The sequence below is a fragment of the Talpa europaea genome, assembly GCF_964194135.1.
Source record: "Talpa europaea genome assembly, chromosome: X".
Classification (NCBI taxonomy): domain Eukaryota; kingdom Metazoa; phylum Chordata; class Mammalia; order Eulipotyphla; family Talpidae; genus Talpa; species Talpa europaea.
In genome coordinates, this window is record NC_140081.1 from 87,915,954 (window position 1) to 87,933,333 (window position 17,380).

Below are 17,380 nucleotides of genomic sequence, written 5' to 3' on the forward strand. Positions count from 1 at the left end.
TATAGGTAGCTCTATTTTAAAAGGGGGCATCTTAAAGGTAGTAAGATTTGCAGAAGAGACTCAAGGTATGTGCTTGTTACTGTTCCCTGGGTGTCTCTTCAAGATGTATCAATGGAACAGTCCATGTCAGCGCTGTGATTCTGCTAGGTACTGAGTAAAGAAGTCACCTTCTGGTGGGGTTATTGGCAGGAAGTGTGCTGGGTAAACAGTTGCCCTCCCACCATATGTTTTAGATCATGACTGCTTCATGTATCAACTCTCAACCCCTTGGAATCTAGCAGCTTTTAAAAAAATTAAATAAGGCTATAGCCAAATAATGCCTTGTAAAAATTCTGTCCTTACAACTGCTCTTATCAGTTAACAAATAGTCTATTTTCAACATAACTGAAGTCATTAAAATAAATTTATGAAGTGAAGCCACATTGCAGTCTTTCCTTTGAACAAAATTCGGTCAGATTTTAGTTGTATTAAATAGCATATGAAACCCCACATGCAATTCCATTTAACAGAAAAATAATGTCATCATGAATGCCAGCTTTATCCCAATCCCTCTCCTCAACTTGGTTCTGTTTGAAAACTTTATAAAATCATCAGAAATAATCTAAGTGGAAGAGTCAATGATAAAACTAAAGAATCCACAGTAAATTTTTGTATGGACCACACTATTGTTCATCTAATTGCCCCATTACACCATGTGCAGTCATGATTCACACCTCAAGGAAGTAAAACTGCAGTCAGGGAGTCTGGGGGAGGCAATAAAATGAACAGGGGTAACAGCTTCTGCATGAAAATATAACTTAAAAAAACTAAAACTTGTCCTTGTGGAAAGATAAAAGGATATATGGTCATAGAATGGAAAAACCACGAAAAATTTAGATAGATAAACATGGAGCTTTATACTGAGCCCCAGGTCACCTGGATTAAGAACATCTCTTCAACTGCCAGAATAACATCCTGAAAAGAAATCAATTCACCAGGAACCATTGATTGAGCAATATAACTGCATGCAATACAATGTGCAAAGATAAAAAAGAAATATGTATGCATACATACATACATACATACACACACACATATGTGTTGGTGACACACCTTAAGGAGCAGATAACATGGTAGTAGAGATCACATGTGAATACAAGAGTATTAGATAATTAGACTAAGAGGATAAAAATATGCAATATCTGTGCAAGGGAATATGTACCATTGTCATCTAACTTGTCCACCTAAGAAAGTCCATGGAGAGGATTTATATGCCAGAGCAATCAGGAATGATTTTATAGAAGAAAGAGTGATTTGATCTAAATCATGAAAGACTGGCAAGGGAAAAGGAGGTTGGAGGAGTATTCTAGAGAAAGGGAACGACAAATTCCAAGGCAAACAGCAGTTAAGTACACGCTCAGAAAATAGGTGTTGCTCGACCAAATAAAGGAATTTTCACGTAGAGAACATGGATAGGCCAGATCAACAGAAACTAATGGAAGTGGCAGTAGGGTGCAGGAGGAAACTAAAGAAAAAACAAGACTATAGACAAGGAGTGGTGTTAGGTGGTTAGTTGTAAATAGATTTCAGTGAGTTGTTAAAGTCTAGGCCTGAAAAGGAATGAAAGGAAAGCAGTTAAGTAGAAAAAATAAGGTACTAGAAAACAGACAATTTGGTGACTGAGTCCACATGGAAGGGTAAATCATGGGGAAAGTCAACAGACTTCAATGGTTTGAATCTAGAAACCTGTAAGTATAATGAGTTCAGTAATAAACACAGAAAAAGAGAAGGAAGATGATGGCCGGGCTTCTCAGAAGGCTGAGTTGGGATGATAATGACACATACAAAGAAGTAAAGTAGAACCCAAATGATTTGAATTGGAGATGTGACTTGAACATCACCTGTATAGGGACATGATAACCAAGAAGGTTATTCTGGAAGAAGTGTGATTATAGTGAGAAATAAAACTGAGGACTGAACCTTGGTGTGGGGGGGGGTGGGCATTTCATATTCTAGTGGGATTAGCACAATGGGGTTTGGAATTCAGATACCAACTAGGCTGTGGAGTAGTTAGAACCCAGGGGAGCAATTTGAGCAACGGACAATGAATGTGAGGGGTAGGGGCAAGGGAAGGGAGATACTGCCTCTGACTAAGGTGACAGATTTTTATGGATCTGCTTCTCTATTTGGGGTTAACCAAGCATTTGAAGGTTGATAAAAAGTAGTGAACCTGCTTGTAGTGGGGACTGACAGCAAGGAGGCATTGCCCTAAATTAGGATGGGCAATGTAGTTCTGTGTGCATGCATGTGTATGGCAGCGTGTGAGTGTAAGAGTAGTCAAAGACACAACCATTTCCTTGGTCTCAAGCAAGCAGCTGAAAAATATGAGGAACAAGACAAACACATATGAAAGAATACAGAACACAGAGAAGTAAAAAAGTAATGTGTAACTGAGACTCTATAAGATTCACTGTACCTAATGAGAACAAGGAGTCAAGGTGAAGCTGATGGCTGTAGGCTGAAGGAGCAGGAAGACAGGATATGGGAAGTGGCCCTTGAGCTGGGTTTTATTATGAATAAAACTTTTGTTAGGTGAGGGGGAATTCAGAGAATTCCAGATGGGAAACTATATGAGGAACGTTTGGGAAGTTGACCTGAGTATGGCATGTGGAAGGGACAAAAAGAGGGAACAACCAACTGGAGTGGAAAGCTGCATATGGGAGTGATGGTGGGCACAAAATATCCAGAAGATACAATAAGGGCCAACGGGGTGAGCCCCAAGCAGCATGCTGAGTCATCTGCGCTTCATCTTAAGGATGTAGAAACTACGAGAAGAGTCTAAACAAGAATATATGATGGGAAAACTAGTGTTCTAATGAGATTAATTTGGGAGTATGGGGAAAGAGAGTGAAGGAAAAAGGGTGAAAGCAAGGAGCCTAGTAAGGAGACTAAATCAACGTCTGTGTATAAAGCCACAGGGCTTGGATTAAGCTGGAGGTAAAAGGTTTAAAAGTATGGCATAAAATGGGAGCTATGACAAAAGGTAGAATCAACAGGACATGGTGACTATGGTGACTATATGTGGAATGAGAGAGAAAAAAGGGGTCAAAGGTAGTTTGCAGACTTAGGGAACAAAAGAAAAACAGTATTGGTAACAGAAATAATAAAGAGACGGGATAAAACAAACTGACCTGAGGGAGAAAATTGTAAGATCTGTCTTGGACACTGGAATTTATTGTGACAGTGGGGAATTCATATGGCGCTATCAAGCACGCAGCTAAAAATATGACACTTAACATCAAGGAAAAGTCAGGACCAGATCTGTATCATCTAGAGTCACAGAAAAGGATGCAGTTATCCAAAGATAGCCTATAAGTGAAAATCAGAGGGAAGACTTAGCTCCAGAGCAAGCTGATAATTAGGGAAGAGATAGAGAATGAAACAAAACAAAAAGGTACTTAGGTTTCCAAGGACCATGCACCATCACAGAAACCAAGGAAGGAGAATTTTAAAGAGGATATAATTGATAGTGTCAATTGTAGTAGAGAAATGAGGAGAATGGAAGATAGCCTGAGGGATTCAGCAGGGAGGTCACTGCTCTCCCCGAGGCAATACAACCAGGGGTAACGAGAAGAAAAATGTGTGGGACTCCTGTAATAGGAGAGCCAGGAGCAGTGGGATGGAGGCAGCAGGCAACAAGCACTCATTACAGAAGTTCAGAAGGCGAGTGACTGGACAGCAAGCTTGAGGGAAGAACAAGGCTTAATTTATGATCATGGCATCTCCCTTGGTAAAGATTTAATTCAAATTGTGTTTTACCATAAAGAAGCAGCAGCCAGGGAATATGTAACAAGGGAATAATGGCTCTCTGAAGAATACACAAATGAAAACTAAAACGACTATTTGCACGTGTATAGAAGTACCTGGAATGGAATATTAACTAATGTCAAGTTACCTGGGCTTTCTGCAATGGTGCCATCCGACAGCAGAGTACTGCAGTACACTTCATACAAATTTGTAGAAAAATGTTTTTGTAATTGTTAGAACTGGAGTCTTGACTAGAATTTAATATGAGTGACAATGTGGAGCCATCAATGATTAATCCATATTCTTGGTGTTCTGTCCATGCTCTGAAAAAGAAAAACAACGCTGTATTTAAATCTATTATACATTTCTTTTTAGGAACCTGATTTTTTTTAACCACAGAGAGGACAGTTCCAGGTAAGAGTCATCATCCAACTGGTTCTTAAACCTATGAATACGAAAGAAGTAACTTTCTCAGCGACACAAAAGAGACTTCCGATCGCATCTTTGCAACTCCAGCTGCCCATACAGATGGCAGTAAGTTCTAACCATCACAACCGGTTTCTGTATAAGAAACTCAGCATGAATTTTGGAAGTAACAGGTCAAACTCTCATACGAAGACAAATCATCTGTCTGAAAACTTCTTAACAACACAGGGAAAAGACAAAATGGTTTTAGGGCACACAAATCAGAGAAGGCCTTTCCCTAATCTCTCTGCCCAAGTGACAAAACCCATCAATATACCTGACTTCTCAAATAAGATGCAGTACCCAAAAAACATGGTGTTCATTAAAGGAAACCTTGTAATACTGATATATGTTCATTATATAAGTGTCATTTTTATAAGAGGTTAGTGCTTCTCAAGCCTAGACTTACCATTAGAATCATCTGAGCAACTTATAAGAAGTGCCTGTGCCTAAAGCCTGACAGAGTATTTTGGGGGCAGGCTTGGTTATAGATATAGACAGGGAAGGGATAGAGTTAAAGGCTGGGAGGTGGTTTTTAGGCATAGTCAAGACTAAGAGGTATTAGGTGCTTGAGAAGACAAGTGTAACAGGAGCTAAGTATTTAAGGAGAACATACAGAGAAAAACTTATACCTGAGAAAATTCTACCCATTAACATTTCTTTTTCTTTGCAATTAAGGGAAAAAACAGTGATTATTTGATTTTTGGAACCTTGGGTGCCATTTGGGAACCACCAGTAGTGGAAGTACTAGACACAGCTGGATCTCATAATTCATTTGTCTAATTTTATGCTTCTCAAAATTCAATGCTTAAAGAAATCTTGTTAACATTCCTGGGGATCTTACTAAAGAACAGATTCCGGTTCAGTAGGTTTGGGGTTGGACCTGAAGTTTTGCATTTCTAATAAGTTTCTAGTGATAACAGACCAGCTGTCTATGGAGCAAATTTCAAATACCAAGAATCCAATGCACCTCAGTCCTTTATTATTCTATATTTCTTTAGTGTATACTGCTAACACTATTATAGTATTTTGTACTTACCCATATTTTGTATCATAATTTTGAGCATGGTTTAGTCAGTAATTAGAGATCTATCAATCATGTGTTTACCTTTTTTGCTCCCCTACTCAGAGTTGATTTAATGTGTAGAAAAGAGTGGCTCAATAATCAACCAGGCAGTATTTGTAAAAATCAACTACAAGTAGACCGGATAGAAGAATGGAAAGAATTATTAACTAATCTTTCCTTGGAGACTAGAACATCTCCTTGGAGTGATAGAAGCATATATGAGAGAATATACCAAACCAAGTAAGATGGCTAATGCCAAGTGATTGGGACAATACATGCACATAGGAAAACTTTACCAGAGGATTATTTGTGAGATGGTATCTGAAATGGAACTTGAAAGACAGGTCAGAGAGAGGTGAGAGAAAGAATGTATGTTGTAGTGCACCAGGGAAAGCAAGATCAAAAGGTTACATGGTGCAACCTGATTCTGCTGGGAATGAAGAACCACAGAAAGTTTCTGAGCAGGGCTCGGATATGGGCAGTACTTTATACTTCAGGAGCAGTCGGTTTGGCAGAGGGTCTTAAGGTATTTGAGGCGTGGGTTGCTACAAATCTGATGTGGGGCATGGAAATGTGGACAAAAGCTTGGAGGCTAGTTTGAAGTGGAAGGGACAAAGGAGCAGAAGTTGGCAAAGGTGATTCTGGGCCTGAGGTCTGTATAACTCAGGGAAAGACCATACTCAGCTCCAAACAGATAAGCTAAGAAGAGGATGATCTGAGTTTTCTATAATCTGTGGCTTTTACCTAAATGCTCAAGAGCTGCTAAATGCTGCTATGGAATGAACCGTGCTCCCTCAAAAGTTGTATAGTGAAGTCCCGGCTCTCAATGTGATGTATTTGGAGTAGGAGCCTGTAGCAGAGAATTAAGTTTAGATGAGGACAGGAGGGTGGAGCCCCTTATTGATGGGATTATTGTCCTTATTAAGGACAGAAAGGATATCAGAGCTTACTCTGAGAACTCAGTGAGAAGGCAGCCATCTACAAGCCAGGGAGAGGTCCTTCAACAGAACGCATGCTGGCATTTGAATCCTAGACTTCTGGCCTCAGAAAAGTGAGAAAAACATTTCTATGGTTTAAGTCACCAGTCTGTGGCATTTTGTTATGGTGGCCTGAGCAGATTAAGACAAATGAGCAAGTGAAAGGCATGTAATTTGGGAGTGCCTTTATAAGTACCATTTGGTGAAAAGAAAGGAAACATTTATCATAAGCAATTAATAAAAATCTGTTTACTTTAACTGAAGCCCAAGTACCAGAAGAACAACAGCTGTTTTGGAGTTGGCCAGAGCCTTATGAATGTGGGCTATTCATTTTTAAACTTGTTTAAACACTAGAGATGAGGAGAGAGATTTAGCAAAGTTGTTAAAAGCATGGGTTCTGGAATTGGATAGAGTTGCACCACCCATTAGTTGTGTGATCTCAAACAAGTCATTTCATCTCTCTGAGTCTTAATTTTCCTATCTGTAAAGTAAAGACAATAGGATTGTCTTACTGGGTTGTCATTGAAGATTAAATGAGAATAGTTATATAGAGTACTTAACAATGTCATTGGATGATAAATGCAAAAAAAAAATGGAAAAGAGTATCATCTAGGGTCTTTGAATTTAGTGTGGGCATATTTGGTGGCATTCCAGAAAAGGAAATTGATTTGTTTTGGCCAAGAAAAATTCCAGTAATTGGCTTAGATATGGCGATGATTTGGCCAATGGTATATAGACAAACATCTTTAGTTATTGAACTATTGTGGATCATTGCCTTTCCTTGAGATTCTTAGGCTCCACAAGTTCTTCCTAAGCAGCTAGATTTTGAAAGCAAAGGTTGACGTAGCCATGGTAACAAGTACTTGGTTCCCTTTGGGATTCAAGGGCATGAAAATCCCCATAGAAAATGGATCCAGGACCTCAAAATGCAAGGAAACTGTTATAGGAACTGGTTTTTCTTTTTCTTTTTAAACACTTAAGAGACTGTGAAAAGAAATATTTTTTTAACATTTGACCAGGCCAGAATATCAATGCTAAATACCCACATCCTGAACATTTTGAAACTGAACTACTTTTCTAAAATCTTGAGAAGTGCAGGGTTTCTTTTAAATTGAATGAGAGGTAGAAAGTGCCAAATAATCTCAAATGGGCCATTAACCAAGTCCTCGGGGAAGATTTTAACTTACAAGGATAAAACACCTGCAAAGAGTGATAAATTATAGAAAATGGAGCTTTCTGAGTAAGCAGTTGTGATTTACATCTACACCAATGTCTAAATATAAGAAACTGATGCACTTTCTTACTTTTTAAGGTTTCTAGTACTTTTAGGAAATTCATGCAGCAACTTCTTACGATATTCTATCAATAATTCATGTAATCGATCTTCTTTCCTTTCACTTTCTTCAATGGTTTTTGTGGTCAGTTCCAAGAGTTCGGTGCTGGTTTGGAAAAGGCGGCAGGCATAGCAGGTGGATTTGGCTGTCTCCATCTTGTCACCAGTAAGCACCCAGACTTTCAGACCTGCAGCATGCAGAGCTTCGATGGTCTCAGCTGCTTGATCTTGTAGCCTGGGAACACAAAGGAAACTGCTATTCTTGAAAATTCCTGACAGAGATTCTGCAAGAAGGACTGTTAGAGTGTTTTTATAATTCACAATTCTGGAGTCCTGACAGGTTATCACAGTTGGTTTTCTTATATAGCCTCCAGTCTTTCTGAGAGTGTTACCTCTGGCACACTTTACTTATTAAATTTTAAACAACGAGGTTTGGAAAAGTTCATGACATTTCTTGAAATAATTGGCACTCAGTGGCAGGACTGAAAATCATTACTCTTAGTTAAAATGTTCAGAGGCTCACCAAACATTCTTTTATTCACCAATTCACCATCACTTTAGCATATTTCATTACATTTTCTATCTCACCATATAGCTACTTAACATGGCTGAAACTGAAATGGTCAAATATTGAGGGAAGTTAGCAAATCCCCATCACATAGGTGCTTTAAGAACAAGAAAGCTAAATATCCTGAAAGAGAATTTACGCACACTCTGAAAGGAAAGGTTATCTTTGAGTTCCTTTTGGTCAGAGAATAACATGAAATTAAGACTAAATTAATTCCATCAGAATTTCAAAATACCTTCCAATGTGGCTGAATGTGTAACTTTTTGTTTGGTGAAGACATAATTTGCATCTATAATTTCTAAAAAGTTTCTAAAATATTATTAAGTCTAAAACTTGCTGTTTCAGGCAGATTGTGCCCATCTAGTTAAAATAATTATTTTAAAGTATGTAAAAACATGTTCTATTCTGTTATACCAGGTTAGACTAAGCTCTCATGTTGTTTGCTCTATCTTGAATTTTCTTTCTGTTCTTCTGTCAAAATGTTATCTATTCTTCCAGATACCAACTCAAATGATGCCTCGATAGCATAAAGCTCCCTATACATACACTATTTCATAAATTGTGCATAAATAAATGGATGACTTAGTAAATATTCAAAAGGCATTAGAGATGACAGATTCATTCTTCAAAGTCACAAATATTTACTTAAAAATCATTCCCACAAACAGTTCACAATCTGGGGTTACAGACAGTAAAGCTAGATCGAAGATTTTATATCTTGAGAATAAATTACAAATCTAGACAGATACCACTCTAATGATTGGTCATTAAAATAACAAGAGTGTCATTTTCTAGTTACTTGTCTTCCACTGCAGTGGCGCCAATTAAATTCATGTTTGTCTCAATATCATCAAAAACCTTTTCCATTTTTTCTTCTCTGTCTTGTAAGGCCATTTTTGCCTCTATGAGCTGTCTGTTAATTCTTTCATAATCATCTGGAGCAATTTCTTTGAAGGCTACACAAAGTGTCCGGTATCCATCCTAGAAGCAAAGCAAGGGATACCTAATTATCCACATCACAATTTGAAGAAAACCATAGTTTCTTAAATGTTCTTGCTTTACTCCTAAGTACAAAAGAGAATTCCTGACACAGCTATACTTAAAAAAAAAAACAAAAAAAAACAAAAAAAACAAAAACCTGCACCTCAAGATAACATTCAATTAAGTTCTGAGTAATAAAATAATAGTTCTTGGAGTAAAAAAAAAAAAAAGCAGAACATAAAACAAAGAGTTTTGAAGAAAAGTCTTTAAAGCTGTAAATTATAAATAAAAACTTGCTTCAGTTTTATATTAAAGCAAAGAAAATATTACCAAACACAAAATTAGACTATAAAATAAGCTAAAATTCATCTAAACAACAATCTCATAAAATGGTCATCCCCAGCATTCCTCTTTCTGCTTATTGGGGGGAGGGGTGTAGGCTCACCATTGCATTGCGTTCCACATGGGCTTTAGTTAACTCAATTTCATGATTTTGCACCCTGGGGAAAACTGCTGAGTCTGCTCCTTTACAAAAGAGAAGTATGTCTCCTAAAATAAAAAGCAAAAGTCCTCGTCTTAGAATTTTCAGACCAGTAGTGGGATTCTAACAATGGACTAACTATTAAGGTGACCGCTCCCTCTCCTAGCTGATATGTATCTGAACCTGCCGTGCCAGGAGACATCCTGACCTGTACTCTGTGAGGACATTCATCACCTCCTAAAAGTACTATGGACACAACTAATAACCCAGAGTTGAAAACATGCACCTCTGTTCAAATATACTTCCATGGAAGACTGTGCCTGTGTTCCGGAGCTGCATCTGAATTTTCTTTGCAAATGTTACCAACTATGGCCTAAAGTGCTCACGTGGCATCCATAGATGTTAAAGACCAAGCTCTAGCTCAAACAAGATAAAATCACTTTGCATAAACTACACAAGTCAGTCTCTACTGAAAACATGAGGATAGCTTTTGTAAAATACTAGCAGCTTTCTATCAGTCAACATGAACAGTAAGAAAGACATTTCATTCTTGTAAGGCAAAAAAGTGAGCTCAACAAGTTTAAAAAAAGTATAGTTCTGAGGACAGGGTCCTAGGTAGACCTCCTCCCTGAGACATCACACCATTTGCAGAATGCAGATACACTTGTACCTACATAAGAACAGCAAGTATTTCAAATGCTAAGTGATTTTGTCATTTTCTCTCACACATCAAAAGTATGCTTAAAAGTCATAAAACAACTTTCAATCATATGATGAAATCAACTTCATAACTCCGTTATCATACCACAGAGTAAGAATTAAGTGGGACCTGTTCTTTCAAGGGTCTCTGCTAACCATCCCATTCTCACATTAAGGAAACTGAAAAATATTTAATACTAAAAATATGGGAAATCAAAGATATTCTGTAAAACCACCGAACACCCCCTCACCCTGCCACTGAGTCCACAAATGAAGCAGGAGTGTTTCTCATGGGTTTTGCTGAATCTGGGCAAAAGGCATGCCCTCCACCATGGCTGTTCCCAAGGTCATGTGAGATCCATGTGACCCTGAAAACAAAACACCCCCCAAAAGGGTGTGCTTTCTTGGACTGTCAAACAAAGAGTTCGGAAAGCCAGAGTAAAACTGCAATGCTATTTCCCAGCAGTCTGACCTTAGTCATCTTCTTCTCCCCCGGGCCCCAGAAGTGCGAAGCAGCAGAGGCATCAGGAAGGTCAGAGAGAGATTACTCACTTTCTACACTCAAGGATTCTACTGCTAGTAATCTTAAACCACTCAAATGTAATGGGCTGCTGCATGTAGACATTATTGATAACCGGGGGACTGGTCAGTATCCGGAACTATAAAAATGTCCCCCTTCAATTCCTATTTGGAAATCCAGGAGTGAGGAGTAGATTCCGGTTTCCAAGAACATATGTCTACTGGCCTACCAGGGGTGCTGTCACTCACCATTTGCAAATTGAACATATGCACTTTATACAGGAAGGCACAGACAAAAAGCTACTGCTGTGCATGACTTTAGGTAATCATCCACTACTTCATGAAATGTTTTTCTTTCTTGAAATAGTTGGCCAACATACAAATCTACGAACAGAAAAGTGCGTACCTTCTTGATTCTTCACAATTACACTCATACGGCGACGGACAGAATCGAAGTTTAATGTGTGAAGAAGTTCGTATCTTTATGAGAAGAAAAATGAGAAAAGTAAAATACCTAAGTTACCCTGGGAAAATAAAACTCAACAGAAACATCTTAATATATTGAAACATCTTAAATGAACAGAACACTCCTCTTTGGTTAAGGGTCTTGCTGGTTGTTGGAATTTTTCTGCACAATAAAACAAGCTGTCAGAGGACAAAAGTGTTGGTTAAAGGGTATCTATATCCTCTCATTATGTTACTCAAGATGATTCAAAGAGTGACTGCATAAGAAATGGGGAACGAAGAACTGTCCAACCAAGCAGTATCTCGGGAGTGTCCAGGAAAGTCCCACTGTCAGTTTAATCATCTACTGAGTGCCTACTATGTTTCAGGCAGAATACCAGATGCTGATCAACAGACACAAACCTGCCCAAGTCCATTCCTTCAAGGAGTTCACTGTAAGGCAGGCAGAGGATAATGCAACTACAACCCTTAAGTCTGCCAAGTGCTGTAGTAAAGAAACTTACAGGGGAGACAGATGTCAGGGCACGAAAGAAAGACGTCTGGAAGCAGGCTTCCTGGAAGAGGTCAAGCCTGAACTAAGTGCTACAAGAGTGATATGATAAAGAAAGGGGACCAAAGCATTCCAAACCGAGGGAAAAGCACATGCAAAGGCACAGTACCATGAGAGCATATGGCCTATGGGAGGTCTTCTAGTAGTTTACTAAGGCTTGACATCTAGTCAGCAGGAGAACAGCAAGAGAGACAGCAGGGGCTAAGAACTGAGAACAGTGTGGGCCACTTCAGACACGTGGTTTTTATCTTAAGAGCAACAGGAATCCACTGAAGGGTTTAAATAGTAGAAATACACAACAGATTTATGTGTGGATGGTTGAGCTATTAATCAGATGAAAGCATAACAGAAGTTATTAGAAAAACTGTGAGGGAATATGTCCTTGAAAAACAACTTGGGCACATGTATTTGACATAAAACACATTGACTACATAGTTTTTGATGGGAATGAGCAGGCCATTGGTTTTGGTGTACATGTACGTGTTTATGTACACATGAAACATCTACATGTAGCATCTCATTTGGTGTTGCCCATATGGGGACTGTTGTGAACTGGCCTGACTTGGCACCTGGGAGTCAGGCCAAAGAGCCCTGCTCTGGCTTCTGAGCATTGCTCCTCAAAAGAGCACATCCCCCAAGTGTCACCTTTACAAGTGTTACAGATTTCTGAAATGGGTCTCATGAGGAACTAGGGGCCAGAATGGAAGTTAGATAAGATAATTACATTTCGAGTTCAGATGGAGGAATTCAAATTAACCAGAAGTCTAATTAAAATCTGCTAGTAAATCAAGGTGGCTTTATTCATTGGGGTCTCTGTAGCAAAAGAAAGGAAACGTTGGAGACACTGCTGCACCAGAGCACTTGTCCTGAGGCTTACACCTGAGTATCCATAATAAGACAAAGTTTCTGACACCAAAGCTGCTTGGAATGGTGATCCCTGAGTGACCATTTGGGATTTGGACAATCAGTTTCATGCATGTTCACTGACTGTTCTTGTAGTAAGTGTTGGAGACCTAAAATGGCATCTGAATTTTAGAAAGTTGATAGATACTATCACTCAGGCTACTGGACTCACATATGAACCAAATCAAAATTATTTCCACATTAAATCCTAGTTTCTCAACCCAAATGCCCAAAAATAGATGAATGGATCAAGAAGATGTGGTATAGATACACAATAGACTATTATTCAGCAGTCAAAAAAGATAAACTCATGCCATTTGCAGCAACATGGATGGAGCTAGAAGGAATTATGCTCAGTGAAATAAGCCAGAAGGAAAAAGAAAAATATCGGATGGTTTCACTTATAACAGGAATATAAGGGAACCAAAAGAGACATCAGTGTAAAAAAAAAAAAAAAATAACAGTACAAAACACAACAAAGCAAAAACAGACAATAATAAATCAGAGACATCCTGCAGGGGAATAGGAGGAAGAGCGGTCGGAGGGAGGGAGGGAGGGAGGGAGGGAGGGCATGGGGGACTGTGGTGATGGTGCACGGGTGCCTTGGGGAAAGAGATTCTATGGGGACTCAATCTGAGGGGGTGGGGAGAAGCAAATATTGTCTAAAAAATTTTTTAAAATGATAAATGTTAAAGAAATAAAAAAAGAAAAAAAAATCCTAGTTTCTGCCATTCTGCGAAAAATGTCTTCTTCTACTCCAACTACATTTACATAAAACTCTGAACTGGGAAAGCAAAGTTCTGTATCTGCAGACTTAGCCACTTTCCTTTGCTGTCCTTCCTAAATCCATCTAAGGTTTGACTGTGGGGTTAAGAAGTGACAGACATGAAACATACATACTTACTCTTCTATTTGTTTTTTTTGGTTCTCCACTTTCATATGGCCATTCTGAATTCCTACAAATGTGAACCCATACCTATCAAAAACAATTAAAAAAGACCTTTATATGTTTCCCTAAAGAACAATAAATTTTCTCTTATGCTGGGGTTACTTGTATTTTTTTTTTCTCTTTCATCTCATCTCAATCTATAACTGTATTTCCCTTTACTGGCGCAGATGACAACCAGAGAAAGTCAACGCCCTATTCTTGTAGCCAAGGAAGGGACAATTCATAATTCCAATTCTGTAGCAAACACACTGGGTGACCTTTCAGTCACTTAACCATCTTGGGTCCCATGGGTAAAACAGGACTGTCAGTTACCAAATGGTGTCAAAATTGCTGGGAGCGCTTGAGAAATAACACGTGGCGTAGAAAAAGTGGCTATTGTAGGATTTGCAAAATATACTAGGAACATTCGGAGTTCTGGCTGGAATGCATTAATCATAATGCAAGTTACATCAATACACTGCCATCTCCTTTTAGTCTTAAGTTAGACTTTTTCACAAACTTTCAGTAAAGCAGTGTAGCTTTTTATTAAATAATAAGTATATTTACAAGATTAGGTTATTGAAGAAAATAAAGAAAAAACAAAAACACTCATTTGATTTCATTTTTTTCAAGAAAAGTACAGGAAGTAATAACTTCCCCCCCTCACTCTTTAAAAATATTAATGCATTTCCCCACAACTTATCTCAGGGTTAAAAAAAAAAAAAAGCTTTACTGAGGTATAACCATGATCATATCACTACAAACAAGGTAAAAGACCTAATTAATACCTCTCAAAAAGTTTCCTTGTGTCACTTGCTTTTTTTTCTGTTTGTGGTAAGAACACTTAATGTGAGATCCATTCTCTTAAAAAATTTTCAAGTGCTAAGTACTGTATTATTGACTATTGGTGTAAGTTGTACAGATCTCTAGAACTTAATCACCCAGCATAATGTAATCACTTACTTTTTAGCTCCTTTTACTAAAGCTATTTCATCTGGTGAGGAGGAGACATAGGTTAATTCAGTTGACTCTGTAGATCCATCAACAGCATCATTTGTTTTTGTTTCCACAGTATGACATAAACACAAGGCCCGCAGAAAGAGTTCTTCTCTGTTCTGTTGGACAGTAACAATGACTATGTTAGTTTCACTTGGATCACAGGGTAACTAGTTAGTGAACAGATAAGATATTAAAGTGAAATAATGTTACAAACTCCAGCAAAGTGAGTAGCAGAAAGTTATAAATTCCTAATATTCAAATGAGTTATATATCCTCCTAGTACCTAACAGAGTACCTGGCTCTCAGCTGACATATCCTAGGAGCTGCTCTACTCATTCAAGTTACTGCAGTAGCCACCTAGTACCAAAGCAGTGCCTTTTTCATTGCCTAAAAGAATTTGTTCAGTAACAAATTCACAATCTAGTAATAGCAATAGCCTAGGTGCAGAGAGACTTTGGTTCATTTAATAACCAGACACTCCTGGGACTAGAAAGATTAGAACAGAGATGCTTGGAGCAGTTCGTATTTTCAGACAAGCACAAAAAAATTATCACACAGACAAGTGAAAGTTTTACCCAAATGCCATTTTCCACAATTCTCTCTACTTGTAAATTCTACTTGCTTACAAGTTTTAGAGCTTTAAGAAAGTCAAAGGGACAAATTGTTATTCAAAAGACTTTGTCATATACTACTAGAAAATTCTTTATTTCTACTATGCAGAGTTAACACATGCAGACAAAGGTTGATATCTGGAGGTAAAATGATAATGCAGAAAATACCACCTTATCTGCTTTGTCAAAATATGTTAAGGGTCCATCAGTTTGAGAGAGTCCATCAGCCTCCTGAGCTACACCTTTGTATTTATGCCCATCAATGCAGCATTCAATGAATTCCATGCTGTTTTCAGTGAGTGTTCCAGTCTTATCTGTAAATACATAATCCACCTAAAAACAAGGACACAAACATGCATTTTCACTTTCTTTGTTGTGATTAAATTTTAGTTAGCTGTAAGGCTAGACTATTTTTATACCTATAGGAAATAATCTTTTCTAAGACTTCTTGTCAAATGTCAAGTAACTACAGAAGCTGTATTATCAAATGAATGAGAAACGAACAAGTATTTTTAAAGACGTGGAAACAGATCACATGTCTAAGGTAGATTAACTCAAACATAAAAGATTATTAAGAAAGAAAAAATGTGGCTATTCTAGCAACCTAAGAACCCTTTAACTTAACACCTACTTGTTTTGATGTAAAGGATTTACAATAAGGAAACGTAATTGTCCAGGTGGGAAACAAAAATATATTGACCATGTATTCTCTCTCTCTCTCTCTCACACACACACACACACACACACACACTATAATTGATAGGAACTTAAATTTACTGTGAGATGTAACAAAACTTTTCCCTGAAAAGTGAAATATTCTATAAATACACTGGATTGAAGAAAAATATACATCATATAACGCATGTAAAATTACAGCATATTCACAGGGGAAATAAAGTTAACGGCCTTAATTAGGAGACACAATAAATCATAATTCCTTTCCACAGTGTATGTGCTTGTTCACATAATGCCTCAAAACAAATTTTCAAATTTAAGAAAGCAGAATGTTAAGGTATAAGCATACTTCCCTAAATAATGGAAAAATAAGTTATAAAATAAACTTCCCATGTAAAATAAACCATTTTGAGCATTTCCATTTTATCTCAGCTTTTATCTCTTCTATTTATAACATCTGGCTTTTGGAAACCCACAATTTTATCTTCCTTTTTGGCAATTTATGCTTAAATAGTTAAAATTATGGGCTGACAGGAATAAGCATAAGCACAAGATTAAGGTTTTTATTATGTAAGGAAGATGAGATGAATTCCAGCAGTAGTTGCTTTCTAATTATTTTTCAAAGCTTTTCACGGTAGCAGCGCTGGCACAAATATAGCATTCCAATCTTCCCTTTTTTTCCTGTTAGCCAGCCAAGTTTGAATTCTCTCTTTAAATCCAAGCAATATTATTCATGTATTGTCTAGATTTTTCCAGCTAAAATGAAATTCTTCAGGGATTTTTTTCTTATCAAAATTATTACCCCTCGTCTCCCCGCTATGAGCATTAGCCCATTCAGAAATCTGTTATGAGTGCCAAAGGTGGTAGTTTTAAAAATATGAAGTGCAATTGTCTGTCTATATTCTAGTTACATAGCATGTGATCTGCATACAATTAATCTCACAGGTAGAGGTCAACAAATTAAAGCCTAATACAGTACTTGTCAAACTGGAGGATACAATGCACTTACTTGGAGGGTTTGTTCAAGATAAAGATTGCTGGGCTCTGTCCCAAGTTTCTGATTCAGTAGTTCTGGGGTGGGGCTGTATGATTTGCATTTCTACTAAGTCCCCAGGTGATGATATTACTGCTGGTCCTGGGGTCACACTTGGAGAACCGCTGTTCTAATATATGCCATATACTCAACTCAGGAAAGTGGGAAGACAGGCCTAAAGAGTGTCAGGCTGCTGCTTCACTCTGACTCTCAACAGCCACTTCCTCTTCACTGGTGGGTTTGAGTCTGCCAGAAAAGCCCCTCTCTATCAGGAAGCCCAAATCTATCATTTCAAAGATAAAAAATCTAAAATGAGAAAGCTGTTCTAGAGTAAAAAGAGC

At 37.9% G+C, this 17,380-nt stretch overlaps 1 protein-coding gene across 1 annotated transcript in view; it reads right to left on the minus strand.

The window, feature by feature from the left end:
• Positions 1–17,380, minus strand: part of ATP11C (ATPase phospholipid transporting 11C (ATP11C blood group)) — a gene marked incomplete at both ends in the record, with an annotated part of 150,336 nt that overhangs the window by 29,670 nt on the left and 103,286 nt on the right. Inside the window, 8 exons of the mRNA XM_084259229.1 lie at positions 3,935–4,109; positions 7,599–7,862; positions 8,995–9,176; positions 9,622–9,725; positions 11,282–11,355; positions 13,698–13,769; positions 14,685–14,836; positions 15,503–15,664. Coding sequence (XP_084115355.1) covers positions 3,935–4,109; positions 7,599–7,862; positions 8,995–9,176; positions 9,622–9,725; positions 11,282–11,355; positions 13,698–13,769; positions 14,685–14,836; positions 15,503–15,664 — 1,185 coding nt within the window. The remainder of the gene's footprint in view (positions 1–3,934; positions 4,110–7,598; positions 7,863–8,994; positions 9,177–9,621; positions 9,726–11,281; positions 11,356–13,697; positions 13,770–14,684; positions 14,837–15,502; positions 15,665–17,380) is intronic.